General features: G+C 44.9%; 2 protein-coding genes across 3 annotated transcripts; one reads left to right on the top strand and one right to left on the bottom strand.

Annotated features, from left to right (window-relative positions):
- Positions 1-1,061: 1,061 nt before the first annotated feature.
- LOC127297234 (calcium-dependent protein kinase 7) lies at positions 1,062-5,857 on the top strand. The gene is made up of 8 exons (XM_051327530.1): positions 1,062-1,569; positions 1,677-2,559; positions 2,963-3,106; positions 3,188-3,340; positions 3,483-3,598; positions 4,088-4,255; positions 4,717-4,941; positions 5,443-5,857. The coding sequence occupies exons 2-8, from the start codon at positions 1,860-1,862 to the stop codon at positions 5,566-5,568; spliced, it is 1,632 nt and encodes a 543-aa protein (XP_051183490.1). The 5' UTR covers positions 1,062-1,569; positions 1,677-1,859; the 3' UTR covers positions 5,569-5,857.
- Positions 5,858-6,002: 145 nt separating this feature from the next.
- On the bottom strand, positions 6,003-7,831 carry LOC127297235 (uncharacterized). Of its 2 annotated transcripts, none has more exons than XM_051327532.2 (4): positions 7,465-7,831; positions 6,591-7,243; positions 6,282-6,491; positions 6,003-6,181 (listed from the first exon to the last, which is right to left on the bottom strand). In XM_051327532.2, exons 1-4 carry the CDS (start codon positions 7,676-7,678, stop codon positions 6,149-6,151), a joined length of 1,110 nt encoding a protein of 369 aa, XP_051183492.1. In that variant the 5' UTR covers positions 7,679-7,831; the 3' UTR covers positions 6,003-6,148. The 2 variants fall into 2 exon arrangements, with proteins under 2 accessions (XP_051183492.1, XP_051183491.1); XM_051327531.2 differs by having other exon boundaries at positions 6,585-7,243; positions 7,465-7,827.
- Positions 7,832-15,878: the final 8,047 nt, after the last annotated feature.

Raw genomic sequence — 15,878 nt, 5'->3', positions numbered from 1 at the left:
CTCCTCGAAGGCAGCTCCCCCATCCACTCCACCTCTCCCGCTGACACGGTTACACCTTTAGCCATCGGAACAACGACACAAAAGCCTCAACGGCTAGGGTTAGGGCTGCCATACCCGGCGCATGCTTCTGCCGCTGCAAAAACTCCATCCACCGCGACTGACCCTCCACGCAATGAAGTACCATATTGTTTTGGGGACTATGCTATGGTTGCATTTTTTTTTAAATCTCAAAATCCTCGGTCTTATTTTCCAAAAACTCTTCTTCAGGACTGAGTTTTTCATACCCTGCTAGAGATGCTCTTTGGTACAAAATTGCGGTATGATTTGGTCTGCACAAGAAATATAAGCTAGGTGGTTACATTTCTGCCAATCATGAAAGCATAGACAATCACGGAACATTACTTATATTCTCTATTATCCAAAAATGTTATTCCATATTCTCAGCCGGCACGTGTAATCCAATATCGGATGGGTGAATCGAAAGTTTTTCAGTCAAAGCATACAACTAATTTGAAAGCAAGTCTCCCGTCCAAAACAAATTGAACAAAGTCTTCTATTGACATATTCCCAGAATCTCATCGTGTTCCACTCTCCAGAAGAGAATATACCACACCAATTTCTAGAGACGTCCATGCATGAAAACAAGAAGTCGCATCTCCTATCAGCCGCACGCTGAATTTTACCACGGCGAAATAAACAACATTTTGACCGACACATCTTCACTTTCAGCGGACGTGAGACGCCCCAACTTTGATTTGTACTACAGATAAACAAAATCGAGACGTTTTCAGCACAAAACTCCAAATAGAAAGATCAAATCAGCAGTACCAAAACAGCGCCGGCAAATCGTTTCTGACGGAGTCCACCGTCTCAGTTGGCATACCACCCATGGTATGCTGGTTTTCTCTGTCGTCGTTCACGAAAAAAAATAGAGTTTCTAGAACTTGACCATGAAATTCCAAATGAAAAAAAATCGTGACAGCGAAAACCTGCCAGACAGCCACTGCGACTGCCAACCCTCTCGACCGAGCTATAAATGGTGGATCTCCCTCGCCTGCCCTCCTCTTCTCTCCTCTCTGCATTTTTCTCATACACCTATTTTGCGCATTAGCCCCTCCGGAAGGCGCGATTTGCTGTCCGCCCCCTCGGCCCGATCCACTGTGCAGGCCGTGTCCCTGCTTCGATCGAGCTCGCCGCCCGCCGCCCCTCCTGCCGGCCGCTCGGTTACGGCACGAATTCCGTGTTTCCTGAGCTAGATTCGCCTCGCTGCAGCACTTCTCGTCGTTTTGCTGTTCGCGCGTCTGTGGAGTCTAGATTGCGGCCAGGCAACAACCCTCGGCCTGTGGATTCCCCGCCGGAGGAAGCTTTGCGGAGGAGCTGCCTCCGGGAGGAGCTCTTCCAGCTGTGAGGGTTTGGTGCGAGGAGGAGACCTCGTGTTTCGCGTGTGGTTGGTTAGTTTTCGTGTAGTGGGGGAGAGAGCAAAAGTTTGGGCGCTTTTTGGGTGTCTACTGTCAAGTCTTGCAGCACAAGCCCTCGCCTTCGGAAGGGATTAATTGCCAATCCCCAAAGGTTTCATCTTCCTCCCTTTGCCAAGTTAACTTTTCCTCAGCCTTTCTTGCCGTTCAGTGGTAACGTATATGGATTGCTGATCAAGTCTTGTGCTGTGCAATTGCCAGGTTGCGGATTTCTCCTTCCCAGCAAGACAACTCTGCTCTGCATTCGCCGCAAATTCTTCCAATTCCCCCGGTTCCCAACTACTGCTCCGGCTATTTAAGCTGCATTTGCATCCGAGGGATCCGACAATCGTGTGAGGCTGGAAACTCTCAGTTCAGTTTGCATAGGGTGGTGGTGGTCTCACAATGGGGAATCAGAATGGGACCCTTGGGAGCGATTACTACAACCGGTCCCGCAGCGAGCATGCTGCTTCTAGGTACGCCGGCGCGCACCTCGAGGAGGATGACTACTCGGACTTGAAGAAGTTCGAGAAGCCCTGGCCTGCGTTCAAGCCCACCGCCGCCGGTGTCCTGAGGCAGGGGTTGGACCCGACGTCTATCTCCGTGCTTGGGCGCAAGACGGCGGACCTGAGGGAGCATTACATCCTCGGCCGGAGGCTCGGGCAGGGCCAGTTCGGGACGACGTACCTCTGCACCGAGATAAGCACGGGGTGCGAGTACGCGTGCAAGACCATCCTCAAGCGCAAGCTCATCGCCAAGGAGGATGTCGAGGATGTGCGTCGTGAGATTCAGATAATGCACCATTTGTCGGGCCACAAGAATGTTGTTTCCATCAAGGACGTCTATGAGGACGTGCAGGCGGTGCACATTGTGATGGAGCTTTTGGCTGGTGGGGAGCTCTTTGACCGGATCCAGGGGAAGGGGCATTACACTGAACCTGAGGCTGCAGGGCTCATAAGAATTGTTGTTAGCATTGTGGCTATGTGCCATTCACTTGGGGTGATTCACCGTGATCTCAAGCCGGAAAATTTCCTCCTTTTGGACAAAGATGATGACCTGTCAATTAAGGCTATTGACTTTGGTCTGTCCGCGTTCTTCAAACCAGGTATGCCTGTTTTGCTGTATAACAGTGGTGTATCAGTTAAACATTCATTTAAACTTGTGCTAGCGCATGTTAAGGATAATTATAGGAGGCATCACTTCCAACACCCTAATGTTTTATGCCTGTTTTGCTGTATAATAGTATCAGTTAAATGCTCAATTACATTTCTGCTATGAGCCGGCTAGCCGCCACTTCAACACCCAACCTAGTTGACAACAGCATTGTGTGAACATTTACTAATACATTGGAACATCTTATCGATTTAAAATACACAGAAATATCAGCTTATTGCCGTTGCTTATAATGCGGGCATAGCAAATTGAAAACAAAAAATGGTGTCTATCTACCAGTCTAATGGATTTCTGAATCAATTTTTAAATCTTATTTTGGCATCTACAAATTTCAGGTGAGGTTTTCAGTGAGCTGGTTGGGAGCCCATATTACATTGCCCCTGAGGTATTGTACAAACGTTATGGACCAGAATCTGATGTGTGGTCAGCTGGAGTGATACTCTATGTACTATTGAGTGGGGTTCCACCATTTTGGGCAGGTGACTTATCTCATGTCTGGTGTTAATTCTGAGTCTACTGTTGTCATGAATTTCTGAAGTGATCATTGTTAATTCTATCAGAGACACAACAAGGAATATTTGATGCAGTTCTTAAGGGGCACATTGATTTTGTGTCAGACCCTTGGCCTAAAATATCTGACAGTGCAAAGGATCTTATAAGAAAGATGCTCTGCCATTGTCCTTCAGAGCGTTTGACAGCCCATGAAGTGTTACGTAAGTATATTCAATCTATTATTCGTCCTTGTGATTTAGTGCCTGTTTGTATAACTCTCTGTTTAGCATAATTTTAGGTCTTGAAATTAATTTTAGATTACACACAATTTTATACTTGTTATCAACTATCCATTGATTCCAGGGCATCCTTGGATCTGTGAAAATGGTGTGTCCAGTGATCATGCTTTGGATCCTAGTGTTATCTCTCGGCTCAAGCAGTTTTCTGCAATGAACAATCTGAAGAAGTTGGCTCTCAGAGTGAGTGCTAAAGTACCATATCAACTTGCATATTTTCATATTGCTGCTATAACATTTGTTGTCAATTTATCACCATGATCAAGCATCTTTGTGTTTAACCTCTTTGGATCTTTGCAACAGTGTAATAGTTCAAATTTTGGTAGCATATGAACTTTGTGTTATCGTGCACAATAGCTTGGTCTTGTTTGGGCTTCTCCTATAATATTTACTTTGTGGCACATTCCTAATAATTGCTGAATCATCAGTTAACATTACAATTCACATGGACATGCTATTGGTCTTGAATGGGCTTTGTTGCTGCCATTTGAGCAAGTAGAGCTGCTATTGTAGGCGCATTCTTGCAACAAAAAAGGACCACCCTTTTATTTCTGGCATTCAGTTGTGTGTCTTATGCACTAGTATGCTGGAACTCAGTTTGTTTCGTACTGTGTCCTACAGCTATGATTTTTTTAAACAAAATGGCATTGTTTCTGACACTTATGCTTCCAGGTGATAGCTGAGCGTCTTTCAGAAGAGGAGATTGCTGGGTTAAGAGAAATGTTCAAGGCAGTAGACACCAAAAGTAAAGGTGTAATCACTTTTGGTGAGCTTAGAAAATGTTTAACAGGATATGGCAATGAATTGGAGGATGACGAGATTAGTAATGTAGTGGAAGCGGTAAGTAGGTCATTTCCATGATAAAGGCGCATGCATTTGAATGGAATGAGTGCACACTGAATTAACCGACACATGTTATCTTCTATTTTTATGTGGTCCTGAGATATCTTCAGGGGAAAAGGCCCAAATGTAGTACATAAGCGGTAATCAAGTATGACATGGTTGATGCATCTGAAAAATACCTAAACTGTACATAGAAAACATCTTAGTAAAAATGTATGACATGCATTTCTTCAATTCTTATGTGGTTCTGAGATATCTTCTCCGCAAAAGGGCCTAAGTAGTACATATATACCATTGCCATAATCAAATATGACATGTTTGATGTGCCTGAAAAAATGTCTAAACTACACATTGAAAACATCGGAATAAAAATGTGTGATATACATTTCTTGATTTGTTGGTAGGATATTATCTGCACTTTTGTCATGTTTTGTCTAATCTTTGAGAACCTTTTTTAGGATGATAAAGACAATGACATAACCATCAATTATGAAGAATTTATTGCTGCAACTATGCCTCTTAACAAGATAGAACGGGAAGAACACTTGATGGCGGCTTTTACATATTTTGACAAAGATGGTAGTGGTTATATCACAGCCGACAAGCTTCAACGAGCTTGTGGAGAATATAACATGGAGGGCACTTTTCTTGAAGAGAATATTTTAGAGGTCGACCAAAACAATGTAAGTTGATCATCCCACTCGAAACTAGCACGATATTTGTATCCTGTAACTACGATTCTGACTCCAGAAGAACCCTAGTGACCAACTTTTGAAAAGCTGACATGTTAGACTTAGATTTGTAGCGATTTTGGGGTTACATTTTGATAGATATTGTAGTCGTCTCAATCACTGTTACTTGGTATCCACCAGTCATGCCTAATACCCAGTGTTTTACTCAACAAACCCAAAGAAAAAAAAATCTGTCTAGTGACAAGCATGACTCAGTATTTTGACCGATACATATATCTCGGGATATATACAGAATCTGATATCTGAATAATTTTGCCAAACAATCTAATAGTGACAATCTCATTTGTATATAGAAGTCAACTTGTACGAATGATATTACCTGGATAATATTAGCAAAAATCTTGTGATATTTTTCAGCATCACCTACAGCACTTCTGATTTGTTTATAAAACAAGTAGAATCTGATGGATTGGTGTTATCTTTGTTTCTCAGGATGGTCAAATTGATTATGCTGAATTTGTAGCCATGATGCAAGGCATCTGCTATACTGGACTTGGGTGTCGAGCAACAGAAACCAGTCTGAATGTAACCTTGAGAGATGCAGCTCAAGTACATTGATGTACAGATTTTGTTCTCTTCTCTTGTTCATTATCTCGTCACAACCCAAATTGAGTTGTTGACAGGTGACATGTATCGAAGTACGAGAAGAGAACAAGTTGATTCTTTTAGCGGTATCTATGAGAAATAAGCTGGGCTAGTTAGTAGTATGGTCATTGTGAGAGCCAGCATTGTGGGGTAGCATATATGTAGTACTGGTGGTGTATTAGTTCATGTTGCTGCGAGACTGGGCTAACAGTTGAAAATACGAGAGGAAATGCAGCCTGTTCGTTTGTTCTTTGTGGGTTCAGTTTGTGTGCAATGAAATCAATCATGTCTCCTGTGATGCCATACTCACCAAGTTTGATTTTCCTAATCTTATATAAGTCTAAAAGTTATTACTCTAGCTGTGCAAATTGTAGTCAAACGGCCTCAGAAGCCATGGCAAGAAAGGATGATTCTGCAGAACCAATTTTCTTAGTAGATCACCTTGTCTGAATATTTACATATCAGTATGGCTATTCTAGATGTGTGTATTCTTTTCTATGTGTAGATGTGATGGAACCTGAAGGAAGTCATGTGGCTTTGCTCAGGTGGTCTCCTACACCCGGGACTCGTAGGCGGTGGCTATTACCTGCATACAAGCCAGCTAGCACTGTAAGTAAGAAAAGAGCTATATTCTCTAATACTAGCAGCAAGCAGCAATATAGCGCTGAAATGTAGGCAGAACTTGCCTTGACGTCTCCGTCTTTGGACAGGACACAGGTCGACGTGACCGCGTTGCCGTCGCCCAGCACCCACCCGACCTCACACACCACCTCGCCGTCGTCGCCGTTCACCTTGAAGGAGCTCCAGAGCTGCTTGGGCAGCAGTGTGAGGATGCCGGTGTCGTCTCTCGCCGTTCTCCGCGGTTCGTCATCAGGTTCCAACGAGGAGAACTTTCCCTAAACATACACATAGCATATCTTTGTCAGACGTCAGGGAGAGCTAGCGCGCGGTACATGCGTGCGTGGAGGAGGGACGTTTAGTTGGCTCACCGTCACCGTCTCGGTGTTGAGAGCGCCGGAGAAGCTGGCAGTGCAAGCGAAGGCGCTCTCCCACTGCCCCACCACCTCCGACACGGCGAGCCTCTCCCCGGCGGCGAAGGCGGACTCGCGGAGCGCGCAGCCGCCGAGCTGGTCGCCGTTGCGGTACGGGCCGTAGCACTGCTCAGAGAAGACCTTTATCCCGCGCAGCCTGGCCTCGTCCTTGCCCAGCGCCACCGTCTGCACGACCCTGGCCCTGACCGTTTCGGTGTCCGGGCCTGGGCGCACGAGGCAGTGCTCGACCTCTAGCACGGTGGCGGGGCCCTTGGGCCAGGCAGCGACGTAGGAGCCCCAGGCGCCGTCGTAGGCGAAGGCGGAGGCGGAGGAGACGTGGCGCTGATGTGAGGTGTGCACGGTGGCGGCATCGGCCTCGCAGCCGACGGTGGGGAGCAGGCGCACGAGGCGGTAGTGGAGCGCGCACGGCGTGGCCGGGTTGGCCAGCGTGGGGCACTGCGTCTGCCAGTCGAACACCTGCACCCCCCACTCGCGGAACGCGTCCGGGACGACGTTGGCCGGCAGCTCCACCGGGTCGCCGGCCGCGGTGAACTCGGCGCCGAAGCCGTCCCACTCGCCGGACACCCGCGCCGCGAACGCCTCCCACTTGTCTGCGTCTGCACGTACCGAGTTTCAGTCTTCAGGTTAGTTAGCCATGGCATGGTGCTATGGCAGAATTATCCTTTTCGGATTGGGGCGTGTGCCAGTGTTAACATTATCTTCGTAATACTAGCTAGCCTGCAAGTAAGTGCTAACGCTACCATGTGCTAGTATGATCGATTGCTAGCCATGCAATTCAGTAATTCGGATGCAACATCTGACAAGTTTATGATCTGACCTGACGGCGCTCCGGTGGAACCGTCCGTGGCAACGGTGGTGGGCGTCGCGGGCGAGATGGCTCGCGGCGGCGAGGACTTGGAGTTCCTCGTCGGTAGCCGGAGAAGAGGCGACGGCACGGGCGTCGCGGCAGCGGGTAGCAGCGGGAGAAGCGCATGCTGGTGGTTGGCGTTGTGGATGATGGGCGCCAGGCGTTGCGTCGACAGGAGATGCATCCGGTGATTCCGCCTTTTCACTTTTCACGTTTTTTTTCTTCCTTTGGCGAATTGGTCTTTCCCCGTGACCCGGGCGCTCGTCCTGCTCAAGGCCAATCAGCTGTTCCGGCCGAAGTAGATAGAAACTGTGTGGGCGTAGTTTGGATCACAGCGTTCGTGGCCACCGCGGCCTTGGTCACGAGCCACTCGTTCAGATGTTGAGTCGCCTGGCGGGCGAGCTTTGACGGCAACAAAACTTCGATATACGAAAACGACTGAAGATTCTTCATCCAGATCAGGAATGCATAGGTCCAGCGTAGGGTAGCGCAACACATGCACCTGTCATCGGTTCTATCCTATCCTTTGTGCAACCGTGCCATCGCTCATCTCCATGTTTATCTATGACCTCCTGTCCCATGCCATTATGCCAATGCAAAAGTCTACTTGACAACAATCTATTTTGGACTAAACCCCCAGCTGGCTGGGTACTGTCGACGGATCTTTCCTCCGGGAGAGACTGATAACTGATAAGCATGCTACCGCAGGCATGACCCTACATGATTGTTGATTTCTAATAGATTGTGAGTCACCTTTTGAAGCAGAATTACGGGCATGCTTGCAAGGATTGAAACTGGCTCTTCAACATAGTCAGCTTCCAATTGTTACTGAATCAGATCGCGTCAAACTGATTTGAAGCAGCAAGTTCCAAGGCGCAGGATATAGATCCTCATGCCTTTACTACATGATAAACAGGATTAGAAATTTGTCTACTCAAAATAGAACCGATGTGAAAAAGTTTCTTCCTCCCCTGCAAAAAAAGTCAACAAGATGTGAAAAGCAAAAAAAAAAAAAAAAAAATTACACGCTTACTCTTCAGACATGAGGTCACTCAAACATTTTCCATTACATTTAGTGCGAAACAACCTCGAAAAAAAAACATTTAGTGCGAAATATGAGAACACACAACATTTTTCCGCCACACACCACATACTAGGAACTATAGAGGGCATGCAACCAATAAAACTACGTGGATGCCTTGCCAATCAGTCCAATGTACTCTGCAATTTTTAGCTTCTTCCTGGCATAATAGTGATATCCCCGTGTCATCGCCAACTTGCGTCTAACTTGATGTGCAATGAGCCCACGGGCTATAGGTTCTGGAACTTCCTTAGTAATGCTAGCTGTGCAAAGGTGAAATTGTTCCGCCATTGTTTGCTCATGCTTCATAGATCGTTTGCGTGAAGGGAACATCTTGAGGTCATAAACTTCCTTCAGAGCTTTCGCAAAACATTCGTTAACATTCTCTTTGTTAATGACCCGCCTCCAAATCTCATAAAAGACGCCATCAAGATCCTTGAGATAATAATATAAAAAAAGATCCTTGAGATAATAGACATAAAGGCGTGTGCTCCATAGAAACTCCTCGATACCAAGAAGAGCCAGATCCTTATGGATATTTTTGAAGCCGGTTGCGATTCTGATTGCTTGGTAGCTCGCTTTCCTCTGGATGTTGGACCACTCACGAGAAGATGTCTCTACACGCATGTAACCTTCAACCCATTTGATTTTCTCTGTAATTGTTTTCCAGTACAGTAGATACTCTCTGTCAGTTTCAGGCGTGTTACAATGCGATCGGTAACGGCTCCAATCTTGGTACTGGTCCTCCCAGTAGTTCAAAATGACTAGCCGCTGGTAGTCGGTCAGGGCAGCGAGTTGGCAGAGCTTGGAATCAAAATACCAACCAAAGACGTCGTGGTCCTTGTAGTGGAGAAAACTAGGAGTTCTCCACGATAAGCTTTCAAGGGTACTTGCTCTCCAAGCAGCATCATCCAGCTTGTCAATCGACTTGCCTTTCAGCAGCAGGAGAGCTTTGATGCAGTACAATGCACGCTTTAGTTCGTGCTCGTTAATCTCCTATTGGTCCAGCTTATCGTATTCATCAACCTTAGTTGTACACTTGAGCTCCTTCACGTCTTTGACGAACTCCTCGGCGGGGATATCATCATCCACCGAGTACATAGCACCACGACGTGGTCCGAAGGAAATTCTCGAGAATCTCTTGTTGCCACCCGGCTGACTGCCACCCGGCAGGTGCGGGTTTCCTGCCCAAACCGAAGATCATCAGGTTCTCGGAGCTGTGGGGTGCTGAAGTTGGGAGGAGATCTTACGCTAAGATTGTCAAGATGGCGGGTGGTAGTCGAGGTGCAGGGAGAGTGGGGGAGCTGGGGGTGGCCGTGGTCATGGTGGTGGCCGAGCCCCGTCAGTCGCTGCTGCAACAAAGGCATCCTCATCCATTGGCGGTGCCTCAGACCCGATCCCCATCAAGTCAGAATTTGCACAGAGCTTGGGGCAACAGTTGGGTGCTGCTAATCAAGGTATGTTTCCCATGATGAGTCCCAACATGTGGAATATGCCGATGAGCCAGTGGCAGCAATTCTTTGGCAACCAGCAGTTTCTCCCCTCTGGTTTCAATCCTATGATGATGATGTCGCCGGGGATTACCCCCAATCTCCCCCAATCCAACAGTCAAGGTAGCAGCGCCAGTCTGGTTCCTTCACAACAACATCAAGTCTCAGGGAGTAATAAGAGCAAGAAGAAGGTTCAGAAGGGGGCTGCCTCTGATGGTTCCAAAAATAGTGGGGAGAGGGCAGGAAATTTGATGCAGCTGTCAGCACCTAGTGGACCTGGTCCTACTCTGGATCTCAAGTTCAAGAATGTTACATGCTACAACTATGGTGAACTAGGTCATTATGTTGGTCTCTGTACTAGGGTTAAGAGATGCTTTATTTGCAGCAAGACTGGTCATCATATGGACAATTGTCTGATGTGGTATTCTCTCCTACCCACTGCTCAGTATTGGGGGAGTGCAAACCCTGGTTTAGGTTTCTTCCATGTGGAGGTAGAAGGGCCTAAGGCAGTCCAATGGTTGAATATGGACAATGTTGGAGTAGTTGTAGTTAAAGAGGGTGAAATCTCTACTGAAGAATTGGAGAAGAGCTTCAATGACATGTGGAAAGTTAACTGGTTCTGGCACATCAGACAAATTGGGCCTAAAAAGTTCCTGGTGAGGTTCCCTCCAAGCAAGAGGACCAAAGAACTTGTGGAATACCCTTCCATCAATCTCAAGAAAGAGGGTGTGGTGATCTATTTTGAGAACTGGGAGGGGGAAGGAGAGCCTTTTGAGGAGTTTCAGGAGGTATGGGTCAAGATCATTGGCATCCCAGCCAAGTGGCTGACATGGAAGACTATATGTCAAATATCCACTACCCTTGGTGTGCTTGTCAACATTGATTGGCAAGGCATTTTCAGAAGCTTCTACAAAGAAGTCAGAGTTAAGGTGTCTGTGAGGGACAAATCAAAAATCCCATCAAACAAACTCTTTGAGATGGAACAGTGTTTCTTCCTCATTGACTTCTTTGTAGAGAATGAAGGTGAAACTATTGAGGTTGATGAGGATGATGATGAAGACCCTGGTCAGAGTAATGAAGGGGACAAGCTTGAGGATGATGCTGAAATTGGGGACGACTTCAAGGCCTTTGACAAGAGCAACTCTGGTGGGAATAATAACAAGATGGGGACTGATCCTTCTTTCTCTGGTGGGAGAAGTGTACCTAGGTATGCTACTCAATTGGCACTGGAGTCATCTGTTCAGGCCAAAGTCTTTGGCAAAGAGCCTCTCATCCCTATTGAGAGTGCTCTGGTGCTTAGAAGTGCTGAAGAGAATATTGGGAAAAACCTTCTCCAAAACTTTGACGATGAGGAAGATGAAGATACTGAAGGTGCCAAAAGTGTTGAAGATGGTGTGCTGCCCAATGTTCCCGAGCCTGCTATGCCTTCCAAGGTGTGGAAAGATAAGAAGCAATGGGGGCCTGTGCAAGCTACTAGGATGAGTTCTAGAATACCAAGAGATGGTAAAACTGCTATTGAAAAAGCTCAAGATCTCAAGAAGGCAAAGAATCTGGAAATTCCTAAAGGTACTAATATCTATGGCTCTTCCAATTCTTTTGCTGCCCTTGATAACCATACCCTGTTTGATAATGCTAAAAATTCTGGCATTAGCCTAGGACATAAAACACATAATGTGGATGATGTTATTGACAAAATTAAAGAAGTTGAATTAAAAAGACTTGATGATTTTCACCAGTCTAATCCTGCTTGCTTTCTTCCGAATGACATTAGTCTCTCTGTGGAAGAATTGAAAGCAGGTTTGGAAGATGGAGATGAGGTGTTATCTGATCAGGGTGATCACATTAGTGATGTGCCCGATGAGGATGAGCCTTGGACAATAGTCCATAGTAGGAAAAGGGGTAGAAGGAAAATTATTTTTAAAAATGGTAGTAGCTCTAATTTGGAACTCTAGAGGTTTGAATAGGCCTGACAAGCTTACTAGGGTGCATGATCTCATTAGAGAAACATGCCCTGATATTATTTGTTTTTATAAGACCAAAAAAGAGGATTTCTCAAGTCTACAACTGCAACAACTAGATCCAATGGAGAGATTCTCTTGGAACTGGTTACCAGCTGTGAGGACTGCTAGAGGGATCCTTGTTGGTGTTAATTCTGAGATTTTTGACATAGTGAGATGGGATATCTTATCTTACTGTGTGTCTATACAAATTAAGTCAAAAAAAGATAGTGTCATTTGGAGAGTTATAGCTGTTTATGGCTCTGCTTATGAAGAACATAAACTTGATTTCATCAATGAGTTGCATAATGTTGTTGCTTGTTGGAGTGGTCTGATACGTCTCCGACGTATCGATAATTTCTTATGTTCCATGCCACATTATTGATGTTATCTACATGTTTTATGCACACTTTATGTCATATTCGTGCATTTTCTGGAACTAACCTATTAACAAGATGCCGAAGTGCCGATTCTTTGTTTTTGCTGTTTTTGGTTTCAGAAATCCTAGTAAAGAAATATTCTCGGAATTGGACGAAATCAACGCCCAGGGTCCTATTTTGCCACGAAGCTTCCAGAAGACCGAAGAGGAGACGAAGTGGGGCCACGAGGTGGCCAGACTATAGGGCGGCGCGGCCCAAGCCCTGGCCGCGCCGACCTATAGTGTGGGCCCCTCATGTGGCCCCCTGACCTGCCCTTCCGCCTACATATAGCCTCCGTCGCGAAACCCCCAGTACCGAGAGCCACGATACGGAAAACCTTACTGAGACGCTGCTGCAGCCAATCCCATCTCGGGGGATTCAGGAGATCGCCTCCGGCACCCTGCCGGAGAGGGGAATCATCTCCCGGAGGACTCTACGCCGCCATGGTCGCCTCCGGAGTGATGTGTGAGTAGTCTACCCCTGGACTATGGGTCCATAGCAGTAGCTAGATGGTTGTCTTCTCCCCATTGTGCTTAATTGTCGGGTCTTGTGAGCTGCTGAACATGATCAAGATCATCTATCTGTAATTCTATATGTTGCGTTTGTTGGGATCCGATGAATAGAGAATACTTGTTATGTTGATTATCAAAGTTATGTCTATGTGTTGTTTATGATCTTGCATGCTCTCCGTTACTAGTAGATGCTCTGGCCAAGTAGATGCTTGTAACTCCAAGAGGGAGTATTTATGCTCGATAGTGGGTTCATGTCTCCGTGAATCTGGGGAAGTGACAGAAATCTCTAAGATTATGGATGTGCTGTTGCCACTAGGGATAAAACATTGGTGCTATGTTCGAGGATGTAGTTACTGATTACATTACGCGCAATACTTAATGCAATTGTCTGTTGTTAGCAACTTAATACTGGAGGGGGTTCGGATGATAACTTTGAAGGTGGACTTTTTAGGCATAGATGCATGCTTTGGATAGCGGTCTATGTACTTTGTCGTAATGCCCAATTAAATCTCACAATACTCATCATAATATGTATGTGCATGGTCATGCCCTCTTTATTTGTCAATTGCCCAACTGTAATTTGTTCACCCAACATGCTGTTTATCTTATGGGAGAGACACCTCTAGTGAACTGTGGACCCCGGTCCAATTCTCTTTCTTGAAATACAATCTCTTCGCAATCGTTTCTCTGTTTTTCTGCAAACAATCATCATCCACACTATACATCTAATCCTTTGTTACAGCAAGCCGGTGAGATTGACAACCTCGCTGTTTCGTTGGGGCAAAGTACTTGGTTTGTGTTGTGCAGGTTCCACGTTGGCGCCGGAATCCCTGGTGTTGCGCCGCACTACATCTCGCCGCCATCAACCTTCAACGTGCTTCTTGACTCCTACTGGTTCGATAAACCTTGGTTTCTAACTGAGGGAAACTTACTGCTGTACGCATCACACCTTCCACTTGGGGTTCCCAACGGTCGCGTCTTTGTACGCGTGTCAAGCTAAATTTACGGCGCCGTTGCCGGGAGATCAAGACACGCTGCAAGGGGAGTCTCCACATCCCAATCTCTTTACTTTGTTTTTGTCTTGCTTAGTTTTATTTACTACTTTGTTTGCTGCACTAAATCAAAATACAAAAAAAAAGTTAGTTGCTAGTTTTACTTTATTTGCTATCTTGTTTGCTATATCAAAAACACAAAAATTAGTTACTTGCATTTACTTTATCTAGTTTGCTTTATTTACTGTTGCTAAAATGGGTACTCCTGAAAATACTAAGTTGTGTGACTTCACAACCACAAATAATAATGATTTCTTATGCACACCTATTGCTCCACCTGCTACTACAGCAGAATTCTTTGAAATTAAACCTGCTTTACCGAACCTTGTTATGCGAGAGCAATTTTCTGGTGTTAGTTCTGATGATGCTGCTGCCCATCTTAATAATTTTGTTGAATTGTGTGAAATGCAAAAATATAAAGATGTAGATGGTGACATTATAAAATTAAAATTGTTCCCTTTCTCATTAAGAGGAAGAGCTAAAGATTGGTTGCTATCTCTGCCTAAGAATAGTATTGATTCATGGACTAAATGCAAGGATGCTTTTATTGGTAGATATTATCCCCCTGCTAAAATTATATCTTTGAGGAGTAGCATAATGAATTTTAAACAATTGGATACTGAGCATGTTGCACAAGCATGGGAAAGAATAAAATCTTTGGTTAAAAATTGCCCAACCCATGGACTGACTACTTGGATGATCATCCAAAGCTTTTATGCAGGACTGAATTTTTCTTCGCGGAACCTATTGGATTCAGCTGCTGGAGGTACCTTTATGTCCATCACTCTTGGTGAAGCAACAAAACTTCTTGATAATATGATGATCAACTACTCTGAATGGCACACGGAAAGAGCTCCACAAGGTAAGAAGGTAAATTCTGTCGAAGAAACCTCTTCCTTGAGTGATAAGATTGATGCTATTATGTCTATGCTTGTGAATGATAGGACAAATGTTGATCCTAATAATGTTCCGTTAGCTTCATTGGTTGCACAAGAAGAACATGTTGATGTAAACTTCATTAAAAATAATAATTTCAACAACAATGCTTACCGGAACAATTCTAGTAACAACTATAGGCCATATCCTTATAATAATGGCAACGGCTATGGTAATTCTTATGGGAATTCTTACAATAATAATAGAAACACACCCCCTGGACTTGAAGCCATGCTTAAAGAATTTATTAGTACACAAACTGCTTTTAACAAATCTGTTGAAGAAAAGCTTGGGAAAATTGATATACTTGCTTCTAAAGTCGATAGTCTTGCTGCTGATGTTGATCTTTTGAAATCGAAAGTTATGCCTAATGAAAATCATCATAATAAAATTGTTACTACAGCAAATGCCATTCAAGTTAGAATTAATGAGAATATAAGATTGATGGCCGAATTGCGTGCTAGGTGGGAAAGAGAAGAAAATGAAAAAGAAGATAATATAGCTAAAGTTTGGACTATTACCACCACTAGTAATGCTAATGCTACACAAGTTGCTGCACCTCCTACTATTACTAATAAAAGAATTGGTGTTAGCAATGTTTCCACTTCTAATGCAAAGCGCGAGAAACTGCCTGAAACTGCTAAAACTGCTGAAACTGCCTGTGATAAAACTGCTGAAATTTTTTCCAACATTGGGGATGATGATCCCATTGCTTTAGATTATAATGGTTTGAATTTTGATGATTGCCACATCTCTGAAGTTATAAAGTTCTTACAAAAACTTGCTAAAAGTCCTAATGCTAGTGCTATAAATTTGGCTTTCACGCAACATATTACAAATGCTCTCATAAAAGCTAGAGAAGAAAAACTAGAGCGCGAAGCCTCCATTCCTAGAAAG

This window comes from Lolium perenne, chromosome 4, assembly GCF_019359855.2.
Source record: "Lolium perenne isolate Kyuss_39 chromosome 4, Kyuss_2.0, whole genome shotgun sequence".
Lineage (NCBI taxonomy): Eukaryota > Viridiplantae > Streptophyta > Magnoliopsida > Poales > Poaceae > Lolium > Lolium perenne.
This window is presented reverse-complemented; position numbering and strand designations above follow the sequence as displayed.

What these genes read in the sequence shown, in the direction of transcription:
- LOC127297234 (XM_051327530.1), top strand. Translation starts at nt 1,860, where the DNA reads ATGGGGAATCAGAATGGGACCCTTGGGAGCGATTACTACAACCGGTCC. An exon ending in GGTTCCACCATTTTGGGCAG is followed by an intron (nt 3,107 to 3,187) that starts GTGACTTATCTC and finishes TAATTCTATCAG; the next exon opens with AGACACAACAAGGAATATTT. An exon ending in TTAGTAATGTAGTGGAAGCG is followed by an intron (nt 4,256 to 4,716) that starts GTAAGTAGGTCA and finishes AACCTTTTTTAG; the next exon opens with GATGATAAAGACAATGACAT.
- LOC127297235 (XM_051327531.2), bottom strand. Translation starts at nt 7,678, where the DNA reads ATGCATCTCCTGTCGACGCAACGCCTGGCGCCCATCATCCACAACGCC. An exon ending in TCAACACCGAGACGGTGACG is followed by an intron (nt 6,492 to 6,584) that starts GTGAGCCAACTA and finishes GTGTATGTTTAG; the next exon opens with GGAAAGTTCTCCTCGTTGGA. An exon ending in CCAAAGACGGAGACGTCAAG is followed by an intron (nt 6,182 to 6,281) that starts GCAAGTTCTGCC and finishes GCTTGTATGCAG; the next exon opens with GTAATAGCCACCGCCTACGA.